The sequence below is a fragment of the Cydia pomonella genome, chromosome 21, assembly GCF_033807575.1.
Source record: "Cydia pomonella isolate Wapato2018A chromosome 21, ilCydPomo1, whole genome shotgun sequence".
Lineage (NCBI taxonomy): Eukaryota > Metazoa > Arthropoda > Insecta > Lepidoptera > Tortricidae > Cydia > Cydia pomonella.
The window spans coordinates 12,847,479-12,870,632 of record NC_084723.1 but is presented as its reverse complement, the minus strand read 5'-3'; the positions used below and the strand labels follow the sequence as shown (position 1 = coordinate 12,870,632).

Below are 23,154 nucleotides of genomic sequence, written 5' to 3'. Positions count from 1 at the left end.
TTTCTGCGGTGGGAGGGTGGGAAAATTAATTGCATGTAAAAAATATGCAAGTAAGTATAACGGGTTGGAACTGATTAATTTATAGAATGCGACCCCTGCCATTAACGACATAAACTATTGTCGTGACAAACCAAACTAAATGTATCACCGTTTTTCTCTCATATCCTGCAAATACAAATATCACTTTTGTTACGTTCAAAGATTTCTCTAATAATATATTTTTGTCACAGGTTCTTGGTGGAACGCGGCGCTGACATACACCGGCCGAATCACAATGGCGGAACTTGTCTCATTAATTCTGTACAGTCTTTGCGGCTATGCACGTATCTCATCGATCACGGAGCTGAAGTGAGCATTATAACACAATATAGACATACTATAACAAAAATGACGTTAAATGCAAGTTCGTAAAACCATATTTCTTAGTACCATTGTTCGTCAGCAATTATTTACAATTCAGCCGAAATTTCAAAAGACGATATGAATGGAACCTTCTTGATTGGATAACTTGGGATACGAAACGCGACATTGTGCTAGTGGGTTTCATTGAGCCGTCCGCCACTATACTCTGTATCTTTAGGTATTTAAATAAAAGTAAACAAACAATTTATACATTTTCAGGTAGTTATAACATTTATGGGTTAACCAACCAAATACAAAACCGCCTGGATCTGTACGACCTGACTTTAACCTACATTACTTGATCATGTAATGTTTTCATCTACTCAACCGGCTTAAGGAGTCATTTGAGGGTAGATTTTGTTTACTTTTATTTAAATATCTGAAGATATAGAGTATAAATAGCTATGGTCTGGCGTTGAAAAAAGAAACTCATAATTTCATTCTCTTTCTCAGGTCGATGCAACAGACATGCAACACAAAACTGCACTACACTACGCGATCCAAGAGCACCGCCTAGAAACCGCGCGTCTTCTTCTAGCGAGAGGTGCTGATCCGCGCCTTACTTCACGTGCCGGAGACGATGCGTTACGTACTGCCGCTCTGAAGGGAGCTAGTCAGGTAAATAACACATACTTGTGTCACTCTTTTACCATCTGAACAGGGGACAACATTTATAGTGTCAGATGATCGCGCCATATACTCTTCTTCTGTAGAAGACAAGGTTACAACTTAAAATGAGTCGGATAAGATCCAAAGGCGCCGTCTAGAAACCGCGCGTCTTCTAGCGAGAGGTGCTGACCCGCACCTTACTTCAAGTGTTGGAGACGATGCGTTACGTACTGCCGCTCTGAAGTCTGGTGAATAATACTAATACTTGTGTCACCATAATACCCTCTAAACAGGGGACAACATTTATTGTGTCAGATGATTGCGCCATATACTCTACTTCTGTTGAAGACAAGGTTACAATAAGTCAGATGAGATCCAAGAGCACCGTCTAGAAACTGCACGTCTACTTCTAACAAGAGGTGCTGTTCCGATCTCGTACCGGAGACAATGCGTTACGTACTGACGCTCTGAAGGGGGCCAGGTAAAATATATAGTCTGTCAGTATAGTTGTCATATTTTCTGCGTTATTTCGTCATTGCCATAAAAGTATCGTGGTCACGGCACCAATTGTAATGCTTTTACAGTTTATATGGTACTAAGGAGCAGCGGGCAGTATTCCTTAGAACTTTGAAATGATAAAACTACGACGAGGTACGAAAAGAACCAGTCAGGTAAAAAAATACTACGAAACTAAACGAGACACAATGTTAGTATCAGATGTTAGCGCCATATACTCTGCTTTTGTAGACGATAAGGTTATATTGAAATGGTTGTCCCAAAGTAACGACTTAAAAGCTCTAGAAACTGCTCGTCTACTGTTAGCGAGAGGAGCTAACCTCCGCCTTATTTTCGTGCCGATGTCGATGCATTACGCACTGCTGCTCTAAAGGAAGCGATTTAAGTAAAATAATATCAATAATATGTGTCTGTGTATAGTGGCAAACGACAGTGCCATATTTTATATTTGTTTGTTTTCTTTTCACTCTGCATCTGTATACTAAGGTTTCAAAATCCGATTTTATGGAAACTAGCTCAGTATAATTCTGAGGAATAACGTCTAGAAACCGACGATGTTATGTTAGCAAGATGGCGGGTATTGCGTAAATGAAATCTATTTCAATATTTAACCTACTGACCCAATTTAATATTATTTTACCTTTCATATCAATTGATATTTCATTGTCATGTACTCTGCTTTGGTGAACGATAATGCTACTTTGCTAATCGTTCAGAAGATTACTAATCAAGTAAACAACAAAATGATGATCTTCGTAGAGGATCAGATGTCCTTGCAAGATTATCTTAGTCACCTATAAAGGCAATTGTCCTTCACTCGAATCAAGTACGAAGGACACTTGCTATCTCAAAGATAATCACTGTAAATCACCTACTGGCATATATTCTGCTTCCGTGGACGATAACGCATCATGCCGGTCCGAAAACCAGCGCCGGGCATCTCGGCCCAGCACACGCTGAGACTGGAACCTTTTGCCCAATATTTCTGCGTTATTCATATGTATAATTTATTATAATTCTTTTTCTTCTTCTTTATTATGTAATGCTTTATTTTTATTTTTTGTTTTATAGTGAACCTGTAATATGTGGCAATAAAAAAAATCTTATTCTTATTCTTATATAGGCTTTTCATTTCGTCATCTTTGACTAATCTTCCCCTGTATCATTGTCCTCGTAAAAGCGGTTGAAATTTTTTAATTCTCAGCCTATTGTGGTTGAGCTTAAAAAACCCCTGCTTTTTAAACAACTTTTAAATATAGGTTTCTCAAAGCTCTGCCGCCAACGAATTTGGCTGTAGATTGTCGACAGTTACAAAAAACTATACTTACAAGAAAACTGTTCTAAATGTATATTTCCAAGAAAAAAGACTATATAAATATCTATCTTATCCCATATTTCCAGGTTCTTTAAAGTTTAAACAGTCGATAAACTATACCCTCTCAGGTGATGGCACTGTTAGCGGCACGCGTCCGCTACGGGCCCTCCCGTCTCGCCGACGCTTACGAATTGCTAGGAGCGACTCAACTGGATGAATTCAACGATGTGTCCGCCTGTCTGGCGGCTTGGAGACGCGCTACTGCTTTGAGGCATGCTACGGGGCAATACGTGCCTAAAGTACCTGAACAGGTAATATAATGCGTACTACAAAAAACATTAAAATAAGTTATCATAGCCCCTTACATCTAGTTTACGTATATGAGTTGTTGGGATTCAACTATATTATATTCTTGATTCAACTTTGCTAGAGAATACTAGAGATCCATAGAGTATCAAATCCTTTTTTACAAGTTTTTATTTAACTTGCAATGTAACTATGTATGTTTGTAAGTGTCAAATCTTGCAAGTTAATTGTGACTTCCCAGTTTCCTATGAAACTGAAAATTAGCATACATGTGTAAGTCGGATGACAATGCAATATTTAGGTACCATCGAGCTGATCAGATGATGGAGACTGGAGTCAGCAATAAAGCTTGTACCAAAAATGTTCTGTTAACAGGAGCCGCGTAAGGCCCTGCTATACATGCGCGAATGGCGCACTATGGCAGAACTGGAAGCGTGCGCGGCCGACGCTGACACTCTGCGCATACAGGTTGGTTGAAATTCCCCCCCCCCCCCCCCCCCCCCCCCTAGAGCTCATTTAGAGCTCTGGAGTATTTTAATTTATTTATCAAATAAGTTGGTACAATATACATTTACATAAAATTTATCATTTTCGTTACATTGCGGACTAAATATTGAGGTTACAACCAATTCGGCTGACCGATCTAATACCGCGATGTAATGCCACTCGCATGCGAGTTGGCTGTTGTATTTATAAAATGTTTTTACGTATTTTTCATGTCACTATATGATAAATAAATATAGGACATTATTACACAAATTGATTTAGTCCCACGGTAAGCTCAATAAGAGTTGTGTTGAGGATACTTAGACAACGATATATATAATTTATAACTATTAACTTAACTGAAGCAAAAAGGCATATCCAACCCCTACTACTTTCTTGGAACTATGATGAGTCAGAGGATATTTTGAAATGACTGTAGTAGACGACAATATTCAATTGCGTCTGCTCCCGAAAGATGAATAACTTCTACAGCTACTTTTCTTTTATTTTGTTTTCTCTCACATTTCGTAGTTATACACACGCACATATTCATACATACATACTCACATATCATATTTATATTTATATTTTATTTATCATATTTATGTATATATTTATATGTTATACATATATTTGTGCTGTTTTATTTTTTTCCTCTGTTCTGGTTCTCCATTTATATTTGCTACCCTTATACATATTTCTTCCTTACAGTAATTTCTACTACCTGAAGGTTGTCTGGAAGAGATCGCTTTTTAGCGATAAGACCGCCTGTTGTTGCTTAGTTTTTTATGTTAATTACTGTATTTAATCATGTTTTCGTTGTGCACAATAAAGAATATTATTATTATTATTTGTATGTCTCTTACAAATTCTCGGGACCATGGGGTCCCGGGCATTTTGAAGGCGTGCGTGGGGCCGAAGCCAACACGTAGAGGCCCCTTGTAATAAGACAATTTACTCTAAAAGTAATGTGACACCAACCGACGATTATCCCTGTTCACACTATAGCAGTGCACCCAAGGACAACCCCCGGTTAGTGTAGGACTATTGTAAGAAAAAGATACAAAAAGAAACCGGGCTATTGGGTTGAGTTGCTAGTGGACTGGTAACCGAGGCTATGGAGGTGACTATGGCACCTGCCCTGATCATATGTTAAAAAAACACGAAAAAATGGACAGGTGGTGACTCGCCAACTCACAATATGGGTCCCCGAAAACGGCCGCTCGCACAGAGCGACAAGGGGACAACATTGCGTGAGCGGCTCAGGGTGTGGAGAGGTGTGCGCCGCTTTCTACCCAGTGGCTGTCAGCAGCCACTGTGCCAACTCGCGTCTTATGCATATTTCACTTCCACCCTGCGAGCATATAGCTCTGACACCCCACTCTGGACGGCCGGTAAAGGCAAGCCAGAGGTGAGAGTCCTGCGGCCCCTGCTCAGTGTTCACTCCAGCCGGCCAATCAAGGCAAGCCGGAGAGAGGGGCCTGTCCGACTCTCGGGGGCATGGGACCCAAGGGACGTCACTTCCCATTCAGCTCGCCACAAGCTGCCCTGGGGGTTTATTATTATTATTATTATATACACACATACCCTCACATAAACACTTTCACTTACATACAACTTACTGAGACCTTTTTAACTGTTTTTGTGCTTAGTTTGATAGTTAGTCATATAATAAAAAAATCTTATTTAATTTAGCTTTAACAATAATGTATTCTGTTAAAATGAGAACCGCACCATTTCGATACTTTTATTATTATTTAAACTTTATTGCACAAGTACAAGTATGACGTACAATAGGCGGACTTAATGCCTTGAGGCATTCTCTACCAGTCAACCACTGGGCCAAACAGAAATTTGCTAAGGTGGGTGCAGTGTGAATAAAATATTCCAAAATTAAATACTAAGTCTAAATACTACTAAGCCAGTATACAAACTAATAGGTAATATATATAATACTTTTATAAACTACACAAATTATCATTATAAATACATATATAAATTAATTACATAATATACTATACAATATACATAAATATACTTCTGCATGTGTGCGGGGCAGGGGGGGGGGGGGAAGAGGGGGGGGGGGGTCCCACTAGACAGTATCTAGCAGGTGCTTGTAGAGAATTCGTTTGAAATTCAGCTTGTTTGGGGCTTGTCTAATCGTTAGAGGAAGCGCATTCCAAAGACGGATTGCTTGAACAGCAAAAGAAGACTTTAGGAAACCAGTATGGTGAGGGAGAACAGAGAGTTTAAGAGAACGGGCAGAGCGCAGCTCGCAGCCTGGGCGGGGGGTCATAAAGTTGAAGTTACATTTGAGATATTCTGGAGTAGAGGGCTCGAATAGGATAGAGAAAAGTGAGGAGAGTATTCGAAAGGAACGGCGCTGACGTATGGGAAGCCACTTGAGCTGGCGACGGTAGCTGGATACATGATCAAACTTTCGAATTCCAAAAATGAAGCGTATTCCATTGTTTACGAGTCGATCGAGTTTATTGAGAGAATTTTGACACAAGTTCGTTGTACAAACATCAGCATAATCAATGAGCGGGAGGATAAGTGCTTGAACGAGCAATTTCTTTGTGCATACCGGAAGAAAATGTTTGAAACGGTAGAGTGTGCGTAAGGTAGGGGAGGCCGGGGCTGAAAGTTCCGATTTTCAAATAACATGGAATTATATGATGAAAATGATAAGTTTTATATTTGATATTTAAATCTTTTAAAGAATCTTAATCGATATCTGTAATAATATATTAATTTTTGCCAGTATCTCAATAGTTTTTTTTTTTACAGGCATATTTTTGCAAAATTTCGGAAGGGAACATTTAACCCCGCGTTGGGGCGAGTTGTTCCATGTGTGGGGCAAATTGTGCCGCTTGGATAATAGAAATATAATATGAGAATAATTTAGGTTTCTTTCAAATAAAACAGTCATTTTTAAAGTTATTTTTACTGTGTGTTAATGCAATGCTATAAACTATAAAGAAAACAGCAAAAAAACATTACTAGTTACATCTAGATAAACATTTGGCACTGGTTCACTAAAATTGAGATCTAATAGCTTATAAACCTTACTACCTCCATGCTTAATAATACTTTAGGATACAAAAAAATTAACTGGAAAAGATCCTCGAGATAAACACTTTTTTATAACTAAAACAAATGGGCACTTCCATAACAGAACTTTAAAAAAAACATAAACATAACTGGTAACTTTCAGATAAATGTTTCTTTTATACTATAATAGAGAGTCATCAAGTTAAACACCTTATCAAATACATAACTGCATTTATTTTAACTCAATAACACAACTGGTAACCTCCAGACTAACGTTTCATTCATACGTGTAATAACAAGTGAGATCACAACCTCAATTCTAATCAAATAACAAAACAAAACTTCTAACGTCCATATTTTTTTCATTTATATCTTGAGGTTATTAAATTATTTTTCTTTTAGTGGAATCATCAGTCTTTTTTTAAGCAGTCCTAATTAACTTTGGCAAATTTTATTCTTATTCATCATTCAATTCTTCTTCTGACTCACAATTGGGACACACATAAGTAATACCAGCTTCATTTATACATTTAACATGTGCCCAATTTTTACACATTATACATTCTGTCCACTGTTCTCTTGGAAGAGAATTTGAATAAGAATCACAACAAACTATGCAGTACCATTCCAGATCCTCGTTACTATCACTCTCGCTTTCTTGTAATACTCTTCGCTTAGCCTTTTCTTGAACTTTTTCCTTTCTTTTTCTTTTGCCTTTACCTTTTCCTTTATTATTGTTGTTTTCTTTTCCCTTGTTAGTAATGTCTTCGTTCTTCTTTGCTTTTTTCTTTGCCTGTTCTTCAGCTAATGCATAAAAAAATATGATAAATTCGAAGGGGGTAAGTTGTTCCGGGGAACAACCAACCCCTTTAGGAGGGAACTTGTAGCCCCAAATTAAGTTTTTGTATAAAAACTGTCATACTAGCAAATAAACGAAATCAATTGAAAAAACATTCAAACAATAAGATACCTAACTAGTGCCACTCATATATAGGAAAGATACACATAAATTGGACAATAATAAATAAAAATAGACCAAAAAGATTAAGTACGAAAAAATGTACTCACGTGGTGTTCTAATAGCACGGTGCACACAGCCACTCGTCCGCCGCTGTTGGAGCAACTAAGATGGCCGCCAGCGCGGCGCGTCACTTGATGCTTAAACGACGCACTTCACGTGTATTGCTATTTATTTCCTTTACAAAGTTATAACTGTCGGAACAACTTACCCCGGGAACTTCCAGCCCCGGCCTCCCCTACAAGTGACCTTCCGGCTCACTTCCGAAAGTTGCCCGTCCCATGAGAGATGCCTGTCAATGACTAAACCGAGGTCCTTCACTTGACTCGAAATAGATATGACCGAGCCGTTAAAAATGATCGGTGCAACAGAAAGAGCATCCAACTTTAAGAGTTGCCATCGACTACCCAGAATAGTCGAAGATGACCCAGAATGATGGCCTGGCACTTAGAAGGGTTGACAGAGATGCCAAAAGAACTAGACCAATCACTTATGTGATCCAGATCATCATTGATAGCCTCAATTGCGGAATTGACATCCGCTACCTCGGCTTGGGCGTATAATTGCAGATCGTCTGCATACAGGTGATGGTCGCATTTGAGTCCGTGTGTGATGAAATTAATAAACACCGAAAATAACAATGGAGAGAGAATACCACCTTGCGGTACTCCAGTGTTCAGATCACACCAATCAGACTGACACCTATCTCTACGGACAGCTTGGGAGCGACCGGACAGGTACGATTCAAACCACGCCATTGACTCTGATGAGAACCTGAGATGGGAAAGAGCAGCCAATAGAAGGTCATGGTCAACAACGTTAAAGGCATTCGAGAAGTCAATGAGAACAAGCGCTGTAACTTTCGAGGATTCCATGCCCTGTCTAATGTCCTCAGTGACTTTCAAAAGCGCGGTGGTCGTACTATGCCCCGCCCGAAACCCAGATTGACATGGAGACAACATACGGTTGGAAAATATAAATTTTGAAATTTGGTTATGTGCTGCCGCCTCTAGTATCTTGGACATGAATGGAAGAATAGATATAGGCCTGAAGTGACTTAGAGAGCTGGAGTTAGAAATTTTGGGTAGCGGGATAACATAGGCTTTACGCCAAGAAGATGGAAATTGTCCAGTATGAAAAGAGAAATTGATAATATGGGTTATTACAGGAAGAATACTTTCCAGAACGAAGAGAATCATAACGCGACCTATATCATCATGGCCTATACCAATGGCCTATGCCAATACTTCTCTGAGATTCCCACATGACAGGCTGAGCCTAGTGTGGGGATCAATGTACTGCTGGTCTTGTAATGCCAAATTCTTGAAATAAATATTATTCTTATTCTTATTTATAAATACGTAGAAAACACCCATGACTCAGGAACAAATATCCGTGCTCATCACACGAATAAATGCCCTTACCAGGATTTGAACCCGGGACCATCGGCTTCATAGGTAGAGTCACTACCCACTAGGCCAGACCGACTATATGATGTTATTATAAATGTTGTATTGACTTGTAAAAGAGCCCTTGAGACCTACTTGCAGAATATTTTTTTTTAATTTTGAATTCTTCCACCGTGTAAATGAGCCCATAAGCTACATGCATGCACATCTCAAGATGAAGTTTGTAAATTTTATAATCGACGATACAAGTACTGGGTCATTCATTTATTTTGTGACACGTGTAGTGAAATTTTCGTTTATGGAAGGTAGAGGCAAGGAACAAAATCTCCTTAGGCAGAACTATTGCAAAAGTGTCCAGCTGTCAGCTATAAATAATAGTTCCAAATATCTCCAGAGTAGCGCTAGAGTAGCTAAGAACCTAGGCGTTATTGACGGAGTGAAGTGCGCTGTATATGATTAGATTTTTTTCTCAAGTATTCTAGGTATTGTATTGTAGGTTTTTTGTCGGACACTTTTTGGTATATGGAGATACTGTTCCTCGCCTTTACCTTCCGTATTTCATTCCTAAAGTCAGACCAAGATAAGTTGGCGGCGATTTTGACAGCCCAGACCGTGCAGGTGTTATTTTATACTTAAAATTAAGACGTTTACTTAACACTTGCACAGGCTGAGCTATCAAAATCGCCGCCAACTTAGCTTATTCTGACTTCGTGTCATAAAATAATAATACTTCATTTGAATTTATGGTTTCGTCGAAAATAAAATTGCTAAATGTGTAGCGTTTACCAGGGGGAGGGGGTTGCCAAATTTTGACGACTGGTCTGACTTAGTGGTCCCGGGTGCGAATCCCGGGAAGGGCATTTATTTGTGTGATGAACACAGATATTTGTTCCTGAGTCATGGGTGTTTTCTTTGTATATAAGTATGTATTTATCTATATACGTATGTGGCGTGTATACGATATCGTCGCGTACCCGTTGTACCCGTAGTACAAGCTTTGCTTTGGGGCTAGGTCGATCTGTTTAGATTATCCCCAAAATATTTATATTAAAAAAAATATAATAAATGTGATCTGTAGGGCTAAGATGGTCGGCTCTATATCATTTGTCACCATGTCTGTCACGTTCTAACAAGTATGTAAGCGTGAAAGTGACGGGTATAGTGACAGGTGATGAAAATGGAAACATGCTGCCACCGCAGGTGTGACAGACGGGGGCCAAAAAATGATGTATATCGTGAGATTTAACCTTTCGTATGTCTAAGTACTTATTTAAGGACCTCTCAACGTGTAAAGGTATAGTAAATGCATGAAATGATTTTTTTTTATTTAATTAAGAAATGATACTTACTGTAAACTGTGTTTGTTTATTAAGGAATAAAGAGGTTATATTGATTAATGTCTACGTACTGATCAGTGCTCATTAATTTAAATCCAATGTTTAATACAGTAGGTTTAAATTCATTCGCACAGATCAGAACATACTCGTAGACATACGAAGGGTAAATTTTTGACTGAGCCTTAATGTTGTTAAGTCCATTTGACCAAACATATTTCGAGCTATAAACCCGTTGTCAGGCCCTGCTGGTGTGCTGTCGCGTGTTGGGCAAGGAGCACAAGGAACACGTCTTCCGACTGATGTACCGGTAAGATATAAATACAATAATTGTCATAATAAAACAACGAAAGCCATAGTACCGCCAGTCAGTTTTCTAGCTGTAAATTGAAAGTTGTAAGTTGCATTTTCAGAATTTTTTAATTCCCTAGGACCTGTAATGGTTAGATACATTTTTACATTAAGCCAACAGAATACATTTTCCGTTCAGAAAAAACTAGTACTGCTAAAAAAGAAACGTCCAAAACCTTTCAGTACACGCTTAAGGAGTTTTCACTTTTGTAGCTGTTTGTGGGTTTTTAGCAAAAACGCTTCTAAATTTAGAGTCGGTTTGAAGCAAACAACAGAAAAACGCCTCTTAAAAGTGATAAAAAAAGGCGGAATCTGAAATTACTTACTGAATTGGATAGTGTAAATTGTGTTTGACTAAAAAATACAAGAAACACGTATCTACGCTATAAAAATCAGTTCTTCTAGTGAAGAAAATATTAATGTTCCTGGCGATAATACATCGCCTTCTTTCAACAACTGTCCTCACGAAATAATAATTTGTATTGAAGAACTTATAGTTATGAAAATGTTTTTTTTTTATTTCCTCGCAGTAGTCGTGAAAAACACTATGTAATGCCTCGGCCGGAAACACTAAAGATGTACTCGTATTATTTGAGGGCCTCCACTAACGTGTCGGCCCTCAAACTCATTCGTCCATCTTTGAGCGGTTTTCCAGCTTCTCCTACAATGTACTATAGATTAGTAAGTAAAGTAGTAGTCTATGAAATACGGATTCTAGTTGTATTTATATAATTATTTGTCACAGTGGAGCATCGTATGCGGATTCATTCCGCTACCAACGCTGTATTGACTTGTGGACGTGGGCGCTCGAGATACGGCTCGAGAAAGACTCTATTCTATATCCTGGTAAGCTTATCTGGACTGGCTAATTCATATAAGGTAGAAGTACTAGTGCTCGACGCTGCACTAGTCTCCGACATAGGCACTTTATTTCATGGAAATATACGTTAAACTTGAACAACGAAGATTTTTCTGTATTCGAACTTAATCCTTGTCACTTTGACATAAAGTGCCCATGTCGAGTACTAGTGCAGCGTCGAGCACTAGTACTTCTACCTTACTAACGTTTTTACTGAACGAAAGGGAAGGTGTCCGTTTCAACCAAAGATAATTTGAAATTATCAAAAAAAAAGTTGTAGCCGCAGTAAATTTACTGCCATCTTTCGACACATGATTAAAACTTTTAGAACGTCAATTGACTTTGATCCTTATTCTTTCACTGATATGTGTTAAATCAAAAAGTGGCGCCATCTTAACGGGCATCGGCTAAAACACAAAGTAAATGGCGGCGCGCGCCGGAGCAGAGTCCGCTCAGTACAAAGTCCCATTTTCGCCGCACGCACACAGACGTGACATTTACGCAAACAGACATTATATTTACAGGCGTTCTCGGGCACTCTCGGGCAGAGCTTAGTCGGGCTGTGCGCGCGCTGCTCACTTGACGTCCCGGCCGCTACGTAGGTACCTACTGTCATGTACGTCAAAATGCAGTCTCTAAGGAATGTAAACATGATAAGATGTATGTATAAACTAGTCGATGTATGTCTGTAAACTTATATTACCTACTCCTTTTTAAAATTCGAAATTAATACAGAAGCAACCCTAGTGAGTCGGGCAAGTTTAGTTATGTATTTTCAAGTACGGCGGGAACGGACCTTCTGTTTATTTTTTATTTTGTGGCTAAAGGTTGTGGCGCCATAGCTCGAAACGATGCCCCCATACCTTTGGCCCTTGATCTATTAGATGGCGCCACTTTTTGATATATAACAAATTTAACACATGTCAGTGAAAGAATAAGTCATAGATATTTCATAGTTTTCAATTGTTCGGTGGATTTAAATATATTGTCCGTGTTAAAACAACGCTACTAATTACTTTTTACGAAAAAAAATGTTAACTATGCCATTCAGTTTCCTTAAATGTAATTAGTCATACCCCGAAGTTAACGGAGTTTAAAAAAAATCGGACAAGTGAGATTCGGACTCGCCCACCGATGGTTCCGTACTTTTTAATATTTGTTGTTAAAGCGGCAACAAAAATACATCATCTGTGAAAATGTCAACTATCACGGTTTATATCTCATGAACCTGCCTGGTGACAAACGGACGGACAGCAGAGTCTTAGAAATAGGGTCCCGTTTTACCCTTTGGATACGGAACCCTAAAAACACCGTTTATGCAAGTTTAAGTACAGATAAAATCTTGCAAGCTAAATTAAGCCCACTTGTCATTATTCGATGATCTTAAACGTTACATACATATTACGTAAGTTGGGTTTTGACAAAAAGCTTTTTTTTTTAATTCTTTAGACACTTGCCACACCGCGTGCGCCCTGACGCGTCTGCTGCTGGACGCGCGCGGCGCGCTGCCCGCACAGCCACATGAAGATGTCGTTCACATTGCTGAACTGCTGATGAACGCGTTGCCTGGTAACTACCACGGACTTTAATTGTTGATATATTTAGGGTTCAAGCCAATTTGGCTGTTAATACTAACGGTATGAAGTTTTCAATGTAAATTAACCTTAAAAGGCTCAATAAAGTCCGTGACTCTACCATGGGATTTGTGCCCGAAATAAATGATTGCAATTTAAAAAATAATAATAACCTGATTTGATAAATAAATTAAGAAATATTATAGGCCATATTACACAAGTTGTGGGTATTTGTAGGACATATTACACAAGTTGTGGGAATTTATAGGACATATTACACAAGTTTTGGGTATTTATAGGACATATTACACAAGTTTTGGGTATTTATAGGACATATTACACAAGTTGTGGGTATTTATAGGACATAGTACACAAGTTGTGGGTATTTGTAGGACATATTACACAAGTTGTGGGAATTTATAGGATATAGTACACAAGTTGTGGGTATTTAGATAACTATATATAATATACAAATATCTATCTTTTACCTTTAAACGATCAATTCTTGTATATAAATAATAAATAAATATTTTAGGACATTCTTACACAAATTTACTAAGCCCCTCTGTAAGCTCAAATAGGCTTGGCCCCTGGTTGTAAAACTCGACTCTATCACCATAATCTAATGTGTGTGTGTGTGTGTGTGTACGTGTTACCAGGTTTTCAAATGTAACATACTCATGGTTTCTCTATTTCAGAGGCCCGCGAATGGCTAGTGCCTCGCCCTGTTTTTAAAAAGCAAGCGGACACGTTTGACCGCGCGCTACGCTGCCTCGCACACCTCCTACATCTGATGCTCGACACTGCCTCCACCGACGAAGAACGGGCTCATGTGAGTACTATATTAGGTATATTACTGTAGTAAGTAATTCAAAAACCGAACGGGCTCATGTGAGTACTGTATTAGATATATTATTGTAATAATTAAAAAAGCAAGCGGACACATTTGACTGTGCGCTACGCTGCCTCACTTACCTCCTACATCTGATGCTCGACACTGCCTCCACCGACGAAGAACGGGCTCATGTGAGTACTATATTAGGTATATTACTGTAGTAAGTAATTCAAAAACCGAACGGGCTCATGTGAGTACTGTATTAGATATATTATTGTAATAATTAAAAAAGCAAGCGGACACATTTGACTGTGCGCTACGCTGCCTCACTTACCTCCTACATCTGATGCTCGACACTGCCTCCACCGACGAAGAACGGGCTCATGTGAGTACTATATTAGGTATATTACTGTAGTAAGTAATTCAAAAACCGAACGGGCTCATGTGAGTACTGTATTAGATATATTATTGTAATAATTAAAAAAGCAAGCGGACACATTTGACTGTGCGCTACGCTGCCTCACTTACCTCCTACATCTGATGCTCGACACTGCCACCACCGACGAAGAACGGGCTCATGTGAGTACTATATTAGGTATATTACTGTAGTAAGTAATTCAAAAACCGAACGGGCTCATGTGAGTACTGTATTAGATATATTATTGTAATAATTAAAAAAGCAAGCGGACACATTTGACTGCGCGCTACGCTTCCTCGCGCACCTCCTACATCTGATGCTCGACACTGCCTCCACCGATGAAGAACGGGCTTATGTGAGAACTCTATTAGGTATAGTTACTATAGTAATATCCTGGATGTATATACTTCAATACCACCTAAATACACTCCAAATTCTCCCAACTATGTCATAATTAACTTTCTTTAGGCGTGGCTTTTGAATGGGTTCTGCGTTAAGATATTTCCAAAAATGAAAGAAATAACTCACTGAAAACTAAAAATAACATTGATTTTGTGACATTGAACATTGAAGTGATGTCAAATATTTGTAAATTTAGTTTTCAACGAAATCACCAATTAGAATTAAAGATTTTTTTATATATAAGCTATATTAAGCTTTTGACCGCCAAAGACGTCATATGACGCGCGCGGCTACAGCCCAATATCAACCTTCATGCGTACCGACAAGGTTCACGATTACGCGCCGCGTGCTATAGACGTGGCGTTCAAAAGGTTAAACCAATATGATACGATAGAACTCATTTCATTACAAAAACTAGTTATTAAACTGTACAGAGTATACAAAAAAAACTGTTACAAGTGAAGTTAAAGTGACATCACAAAGTTTGCGACTCTTATCCCCTTTACCACAACATATCACATTTTCTAGAACTCCTGAACCGCTGCCCCGTTCTAAACGTGTGACGCAATTAATGAAACACCCAAAATTAATATACATACCATATTAGGTAGAATAGCCCCTTATCTTATAGTTTTAGGGGTCGCTTGCAGATACACTTCGACCCATAGAGATATTTTGTGTAATTACCCCCTTAGGAAAGATCCGTCAACTACTCAAGAACTTTTCCTACCATCTCCATTTCCATGAGATGATGGAGCTCGTGGGTAGCACTTTGAATGCCTTTGGTTCCAGATACCCTGCTCCAAAGTTCCTCATTCTTTGTCTGGCGAGGGCGTGACATTCACACGTCAGGTGTTTTACTGTCTCTTCCTCTTCGTCACACATTCGACAATCGGTGTTGTCAGTGTCCCATTGGCCAAAACTGCTTTGACCCCCTAATGGCCAGTAAACACCCCTGTTATAATTTGGAGTTGTCTCTTGCTAAGTTTCCATAGCTTTTTGCTCCAACCGGAGTCTACTCCTTGCATAAAGAGCTTTAAGTTCTTTAGACCTGTCAGAGGACAGCCCCCTAATCTCCTGGTTGACCTTTCTCATGTCCTGGAAAACAATTCAATCACAAGTCGTCACAAATTCTATTGTTTTTTTTTTTCAGGTGCATCGTCGAATGCGTCGCGTCGTCGAACTCCAACTCCGCTCAGCGCACACCTGCGACACTCTCCTCCACCTCTCTGTGTCGCGATTAACTGTGATTCGTTCCTCTTACTGCGGGGAGGAAGCAGGTGCCCTGTTCCCTAGCGTGAGCCTGGCTAAGGCGTTACTGGCTGCAGGTAAGACCATCATCAAGTATAATTTGGCAAGCCAACTATTTCTGGTGAAAAAAAGGCAAATTTGAAAAATGTAGTCGTCATAAGAAAACTGTCTCCACCACGCGAGGCCGAAAGTCGAGCTGCAGGAAGTTTGTGCATTTAAGATACTTGGGGAAGTTGCAGGAACAGAGGCGTAGCGAGGGGGGGGCTAGGGGGGCCATGGCCCCGGGCGGCACATAGGAGGGGGCGGCAAAAACGGTATTTAAAAAAACAGAAAATTAAAAAATCAATATTTTCTAATCAAACCACGAAATGAACTAACGCACCGCGGGAGCGAACGGCGTGGGGCGGGTGTGCGGGGGCGGTCATCGCTACCGGAGTGCGAGCTTACACGCTTGTCCGCTGGTTATAGGTATAACCTATAACACGCCTATAACCCTATATAACGTCAAATCAAATTTAACACAGCGCCCTCTGCGCGCGATCTATATCCGGGCGCCCTCGGTGGCATCAATCGTTCAAAAATAGTTGGGCGTAGCCCGATAAACGTGGCGCGATACGCGCGATTCAATGCCGGGCGCCAGAGAGTCGGGCGTAGCTCGACGTACGTGTCGCGCTGCGGGCGCTTTCGGCGCCCTCATGCAAAAGCATCGGGCGTAACCTGATGCATTGGGCGCTTTGCTGCTGTACAGAAGGCGCCCTGCCACAAAAATAATGTAAAACGCCCTCTGGGCGGAAAGCGTCAACTTTGCTCCCGCTGCGCTAAACAAAGTTGCCGTTTTCTGCCTCCGTCGAGCAGAAAAATAGTATGCGCACCACGAGAGGATGCTCTCTTGGGACACAAATAATTCAAATAAATTTGTCTATTTTTTGCTGGAGGCGGAAAGAGGCAACTTCGTTTAGCGCAGCGAGAGAAAAGTTGACGCTTTCCTCCCGGAGGGCAGAAAATAATTAAATACGAAATTATAACCCCATAATTAATAATTAAATGTAAGGCAGACTAGTGAAAATCGCGCTCTAAAACGTATGATATAAGAAAACGTTCTCATCTGAAATAATCATTTACCTTTACCTGAAGAGGGAAGAATAGTTTTGCGATCCTTGCGAAATAACGGTATTTTTTCTATGAAATTCCATTTCGGGAGAAAACGTTTTCCACTAACTAAATCTTGTTAAGAATCACTTTGATTTTGATGTCGATCGCTTCAGCATAATTTATTATAGGTTTATAGCTTTCGCTTTTTTTAAGAATTATTTATTTATTGTTTTCAAATTTAAAAAAAAAGGAAAACCAATAAACTTAGTTTTTTCATTGTCTCAATAACATACTAAAAAATAATGGAGAATGGAAAATATTCAGAAGAGGAAAAACGTTTTATCTTTTTTTATAGACGATCACGTGGTTTATAGTATAAGGAAGGGGGAAGTATAAACTTTATACTTCCCCCTTAAAGCTTATGACCGTAGCATACGACCACGGCTATCCTTTGAATATTTTTGTGAATATTGAATATACACAATGGGAATCCGACAGATGTTAAAAGTGTATTTTTGACCGCATGTTTAGAAACTAAAATGTCATACAAAGTTTTCTAAATCGGTCTTGTTATAAAGATAATGACAATTCTTGTGAAAATTCGTTTTTGTAATAACTCAGTGAAAAACGCATTTATGGCTGCGACTCAAGCCCTATGTGGCCTTACTAAGAGACATTAAAGTTTAAAAGGAAACTCGCAAAATTTATCTGCAAATAAAAAAAAAACTACTATTTATAAATAAATAACGTGTCGTGTGCAGAAAACACATACACACACTTTTTTTTGCCGAATCTGATCAAAATAAAAATAATTTTTTTTGCTCCTTAAGACAGGAATACGTGGTTAAAATCTGACGGGTTTCTCGTTCATACAGTATAATTGTACCTATACACTGTATGAACGTAATTAAGTAAATTATGTTACATTGTATTTCTTTATTTAAAAGACGTAAATATACAATATCTTCTGTGTGATTATTTCAGATTTTTTTTTCTTTTTTTTTAAGTTTAAGAGCCAAATTTTCAATACTAGAGTTTTAGTTTTTGAAGATATTGTTTGTATTTTACCTTTTCCATCTAACTTTGTCGTATCTATTAACTACTTAGTGAGAATAGTGAGGTCACAAGTTTTACAAATAAAATGTTATACAAAGCTTTTAATAAAAAAACTGTGACTTTTTTTTTATGCAATAGGCTGCAAACGAGCAGACGAGCCGCCTGATGGGAAGCAGTCATCGCCGCCCATGGACATAAACAACATCGGAGGAGCCACTTATGCGTTGCCAACCTTTGACATGATTTGACAGCTTGTTTTATACTGATAAAAATGCAATACTTACTATTATATTTAAATGTAAAGCTCGTCTTTATTTACTACTTGTTTACTTTGGGATTGTCGTTAGACGCGAATACACGCGAAATAAAAAATAATATCATATACTTAAGTATAACTTTTTTTTCGAATATTACATATGTTTGTCCGTCCTTAAACTACGTCCAAAAGAGAGGTATGGGCATTGTGAAAGTCATCTCGCTCTGTGTGGTAGGGCACAGAACAGCGGATGTCATTCCAGATCTAGAGCAGAACCCAACTGGGGAAGTACCTCCACCTTACAGAAAACCGCAACCAAATAACACTAGACCCTACTCATAGTGTTGTGTTCCTGCCGGTGAGTAAGCTTGGCAGAGCTCAACGAGGGTGCGGAGTGTCAGGGTCGGCAACACGCATGTAACTCCTCTAGAAATGCAGGCGTACATAGGCTACGGAGACTGCTTACCATCAGGCGGGCCGTATGCTTGTTTGCCACCGACGTAGTATTAAAAAAATGAATACTTAATGCAAAACTGTATCTATATTTTTTTTATCAGTAAAAATCTTTGTGACAGAACTTATGACCTGGCTAAGTGATGTTGATCATAAATTGGGGCGGCAAATTTCTGATCGGCCCCGGGCGGCAAACACATACGCTACGCCGCTGTGCAGGAAGCGCACATCTGTTAAACGCTCTGGGTTTTCGGCCCTACGTGAAGCTCGGCCTTCGTATTTTGGCACTTGTACAGGGCTTTTTCTTTTTCCCCTGTGGCCACGTAGTCCGACTGCTTTGTCCGATTAGTTGGACGACATGGATTTTTTTTCCCGTTGGTTCGTCTATCGGACTATAAGGAATCGCAATTCCACTCCGCCCGAGTAATCGGTCTACTTGGTCTTTTTAATTCCAGTTAGATCAACTAATCGGCCTGCATGGATTCGCATTCCGCTTAATTCGAGTGATCGGTCTACCTGACCTTTTATTCCTGTTAGATTGATTAACCGGACTAGAAACTCTCACCATATTGGGAGCGTGCACGACTGTCACGCAACCTAGTGTCCGCAATTCTAGGGGAAAACGTCAATTCACTACATCTTATAAAACTACTCCAAAACTAAAAACTACTGAACGGATTTTCATACGACTTTCATCTATCAATAGAGTGATTCTTGAGGAAGGCTTAAGTATATAACTTGTTAAGGTTTTGTGTAAATTGTTTGAAATATAACGATGTTGTCGGAAAAAATCACGCTGGCTAGGAGCTTTAATCGAAAACGCTGCCTAATCCGTTTGAGCTATAACAACACAATGTATGGTGGGGTTGTTTCTCATTTATAGGTCTACAAAAAAGTCCGCGATGTGAAATGTCTATCTTTTAAGGATAACTTACTATATCCATTCTTAACTTCTAGAAAAAGATCACGTAATATGTGGCATTTGCAAAGCTATTTACATGGATACATTATTAACAATTATCAAAATAAATACGTTAGTTATATTAAGCATTTCATACAGATTACAATGGTCCCTTACACCATACAATTTAAATGGATATTTCAGGAGTAATCGTAAATCAAAGTTTCATTTCGAGCCATATAATTGTACGAAATGTTAAAGACCCTATCCGCAGTTAGTTCAAATTTTTATCACCTTATGCGCTGGGATCGCTTTACTTACCCCCACCACGCACTTCGCACGGTCCCAATAGTCAAAATAATAAAAACAATTAAGTACATGTTTATTATTATTGTTATATATCTAAATTAACATTAAAAAAAAAACAACTTTTCTCTTTTAAAATTAAACTTTCCTTAACCACACTAAAACGAATATTATTAACATTTTTTTTTATACTACGTCGGTGACAAACAACCATACGGCCCGCCTGATGGTAAGCAGCCTCCGTAGCCTATGTACGCCTGCAACTCCAGAGGAGTTACATGCGCGTTGCCGACCCTAAACCCGCCCCCCCCCCCTCATTAAGCTCTGGCAACATAACTCACCGGCAGGTACACAACACTATGAGTAGGGTCTAGTGTTATTTGGCTGCTGTTTTCTGTAAGGTGGAGGTACATCTCCAGTTGGGCTCTGCTCTAGATCTGGAATGACGAGCCTTTCCAAGCCAATCGTATTTATATCCGGGGACACGAGCATGCGAGTACCACTAACATTTGGGAAATTGGGATGAAGTTTCTGGAGCAGAAGACAACATACAATATTTCAATAATGAACACATAAATGATATAGTAAATATAATGAAAAGTGTAATAGACATGTTAAATATGATCTTGCAAACTGTGTTACCATAGGATAAATGTTAATAGCATTCATTTTACTGCGGTTAAGGGAAGTTTAATTTTGAAAGAGAAAAGTTGTTTTTAACTGACTTCAAAAAAGGAGGAAGTTCTCAATTAGACTGATTTTTTTAGATGTTAATTTAGATATACACCGTGTTTTTATTGAATTGCGTTAACTCCGGGGTTTCGGTAAGTACGTTTAAGGAAACTAAATGGCATAGTTAATTTTCAAAAAAAAAATTTTTTTTTGTTTTTTTTTTTACTTTTTTTTTTTTATAAAAAGTAACTAAATGTTGCATATAGCGTTGTTGTAACACGGGCATTACATTTAACTCAACCAAACAATTGAAAACTGTGACATATCAATGTCATTTCTAACATCGATCGTCCGAGATAGTACGTACGTTTAGTAGCAAATGTATGAACTCGCGCTAAACACTAACTAATAAGTAAACAGGTCCTAAAGCAAGTGTACACGCTCGTAAGGGCCTTATAATATAAAAATTTATGATTGATTATCTCCGAAATGGAGTTAGTTAGAATATCGGTATCTTTGAGAAAGTTACTTAATTTAAGCTCAGGAATGCACCCTCGAAATTAACGCAAATCAAAAAAAACACGGTGTATAATAATAATAAAAAACAGGTACTTAATTGTTTTTATTATTTTGATTTTGATTATATGGTGAGAGTTTCTAGTCCGATTAATCGGTCTTACAGGAAAAAAAGGCCAGGTAGACTGATTACTCGGGCGGAGTGGAATTGCGATTCCTTATAGTCCAATAGACGAACCAACGGGAAAAAAATCCACGTTGTCCAACTAGTCGGACCAAGCAGTCGGACTACGTGGCCACAGGGGAGATTCGGGCGGCAGAACATTCTAGTAATACCGTTTGACGACCGGTTTGGCCTAGTGGGTAGTGACCCTGCCTACGAAGCTGATGGTCCCGGGTTCAAATCCTGGTAAGGGCATTTATTCGTGTGATGAGCATGGATATTTGTTCCCGAGTCATGGGTGTTTTCTATGTATTAAAGTATTTATAAATATTTATATATTATATATATCGTTGTCTAAGTACCCTCAATACAAGCCTTATTGAGCTTACTGTGGGACTTAGTCAATTTGTGTAATAATGTCCTATAATATTTATTTATTGAATCCCGGTGGTGCAGGCGCGGACCCGCTGCGGCGCAACGCGGCGCGCTGCACGGCGCTGCACGTGGCCGTGCTGCCGTACAACTTCAGCTCGGCGCTGGTGGAGGCGCTGCTGGCGGGCGGCGCGCACCTCGACCAGCCCAACAAGTTCGGCGACTCGGCGCGCGAGCTGCTGGCGCTCAACGCGCACAGCGCCGTGCGGCCGCTGCGCCACGTCACGCTGCAGTGCCTCGCCGCCGCCGCGCTGCGCCGCGCGCCCGCCGCGCCCGCCGTGCCGGCCCATCTCGTGCACTTCGTGGACCTACATCGCCCTTAGTTACTAACATTTTACAGTGCCTCGCCGCCGCCGCGTTGTGCAGGCATGCGCCTACGCTGGCGCTAGAGGCGCCCTGCATACCGATCCATCTCGTACAGTTCGTGGACTTACGTCGCCCTTAGTTAGTAACATTTTACAGTCTCTCGCCGCCGCCGCGTTGTGCAGGCATGCGCCCACGCTGGAGCTAGAGGCGCCCTGCATACCAATCCATCTCGTGCAGTTCGTGGATTTACATCGCCCTTAGTTAGTAACATTTTACAGTCCCTCGCCGCCGCCGCGTTGTGCAGGCATGCGCCCACGCTGGCGCTAGAGGCGCCCTGCATACCGATCCATCTCGTACAGTTCGTGGATTTACATCGCCCTTAGTTAATAACATTTTACATTGCCTCGCTGGCGCTAGAGGCGCCCTGCGTACCTACCCATCTCGTACAGTTCACAGATTTACATCGCCCTTAGTTAATAACATTTTACATTGCCTCGCTGGCGCTAGAGGCGCCCTGCGTACCTACCCATCTCATACAGTTCGTGGATTTACATCGCCCTTAGTTAATAATACATATTTTGAAATCTTTATTATTTTTCACAATTTCTATTTATGAGAGATTTCAGAAAATAGTGTACCCAATAGGAAATATTACGCGCTCCTATGCGTAGGGGGCGTATCCGGGGGGGGGGGGGGGGGTTTGGGGCGCTCACTACTACCACAAGCCTTCAGAAAATCGAATTTTCGCGTCACGCTACAGTGCCTCGCCGCCGCGGCGCAGTGCAGGCATGCGCCCACGCTGGCGCTAGAGGCGCCCTGCATACATAATCGCCCTTAGTTAATAATATTTTGAAACCTTTAC

The 23,154-nt window shown here is 39.9% G+C and overlaps 1 protein-coding gene across 2 annotated transcripts in view; it reads left to right on the top strand.

The window, feature by feature from the left end:
• Positions 1–22,956, top strand: part of LOC133529708 (protein fem-1 homolog C) — a 27,804-nt gene extending 4,848 nt beyond the window's left edge. For both annotated transcript variants that reach the window (XM_061867503.1, XM_061867502.1), the window contains exons 4-13: positions 231–348; positions 856–1,020; positions 2,971–3,153; positions 3,524–3,616; positions 10,692–10,759; positions 11,546–11,646; positions 13,109–13,228; positions 13,932–14,065; positions 16,042–16,216; positions 22,011–22,956. In XM_061867503.1, the coding sequence (XP_061723487.1) occupies positions 231–348; positions 856–1,020; positions 2,971–3,153; positions 3,524–3,616; positions 10,692–10,759; positions 11,546–11,646; positions 13,109–13,228; positions 13,932–14,065; positions 16,042–16,216; positions 22,011–22,309 (1,456 nt within the window). In that variant the 3' untranslated portion in view covers positions 22,310–22,956. The remainder of the gene's footprint in view (positions 1–230; positions 349–855; positions 1,021–2,970; positions 3,154–3,523; positions 3,617–10,691; positions 10,760–11,545; positions 11,647–13,108; positions 13,229–13,931; positions 14,066–16,041; positions 16,217–22,010) is intronic.
• The last annotated feature ends 198 nt before the right edge of the window (positions 22,957–23,154 follow it).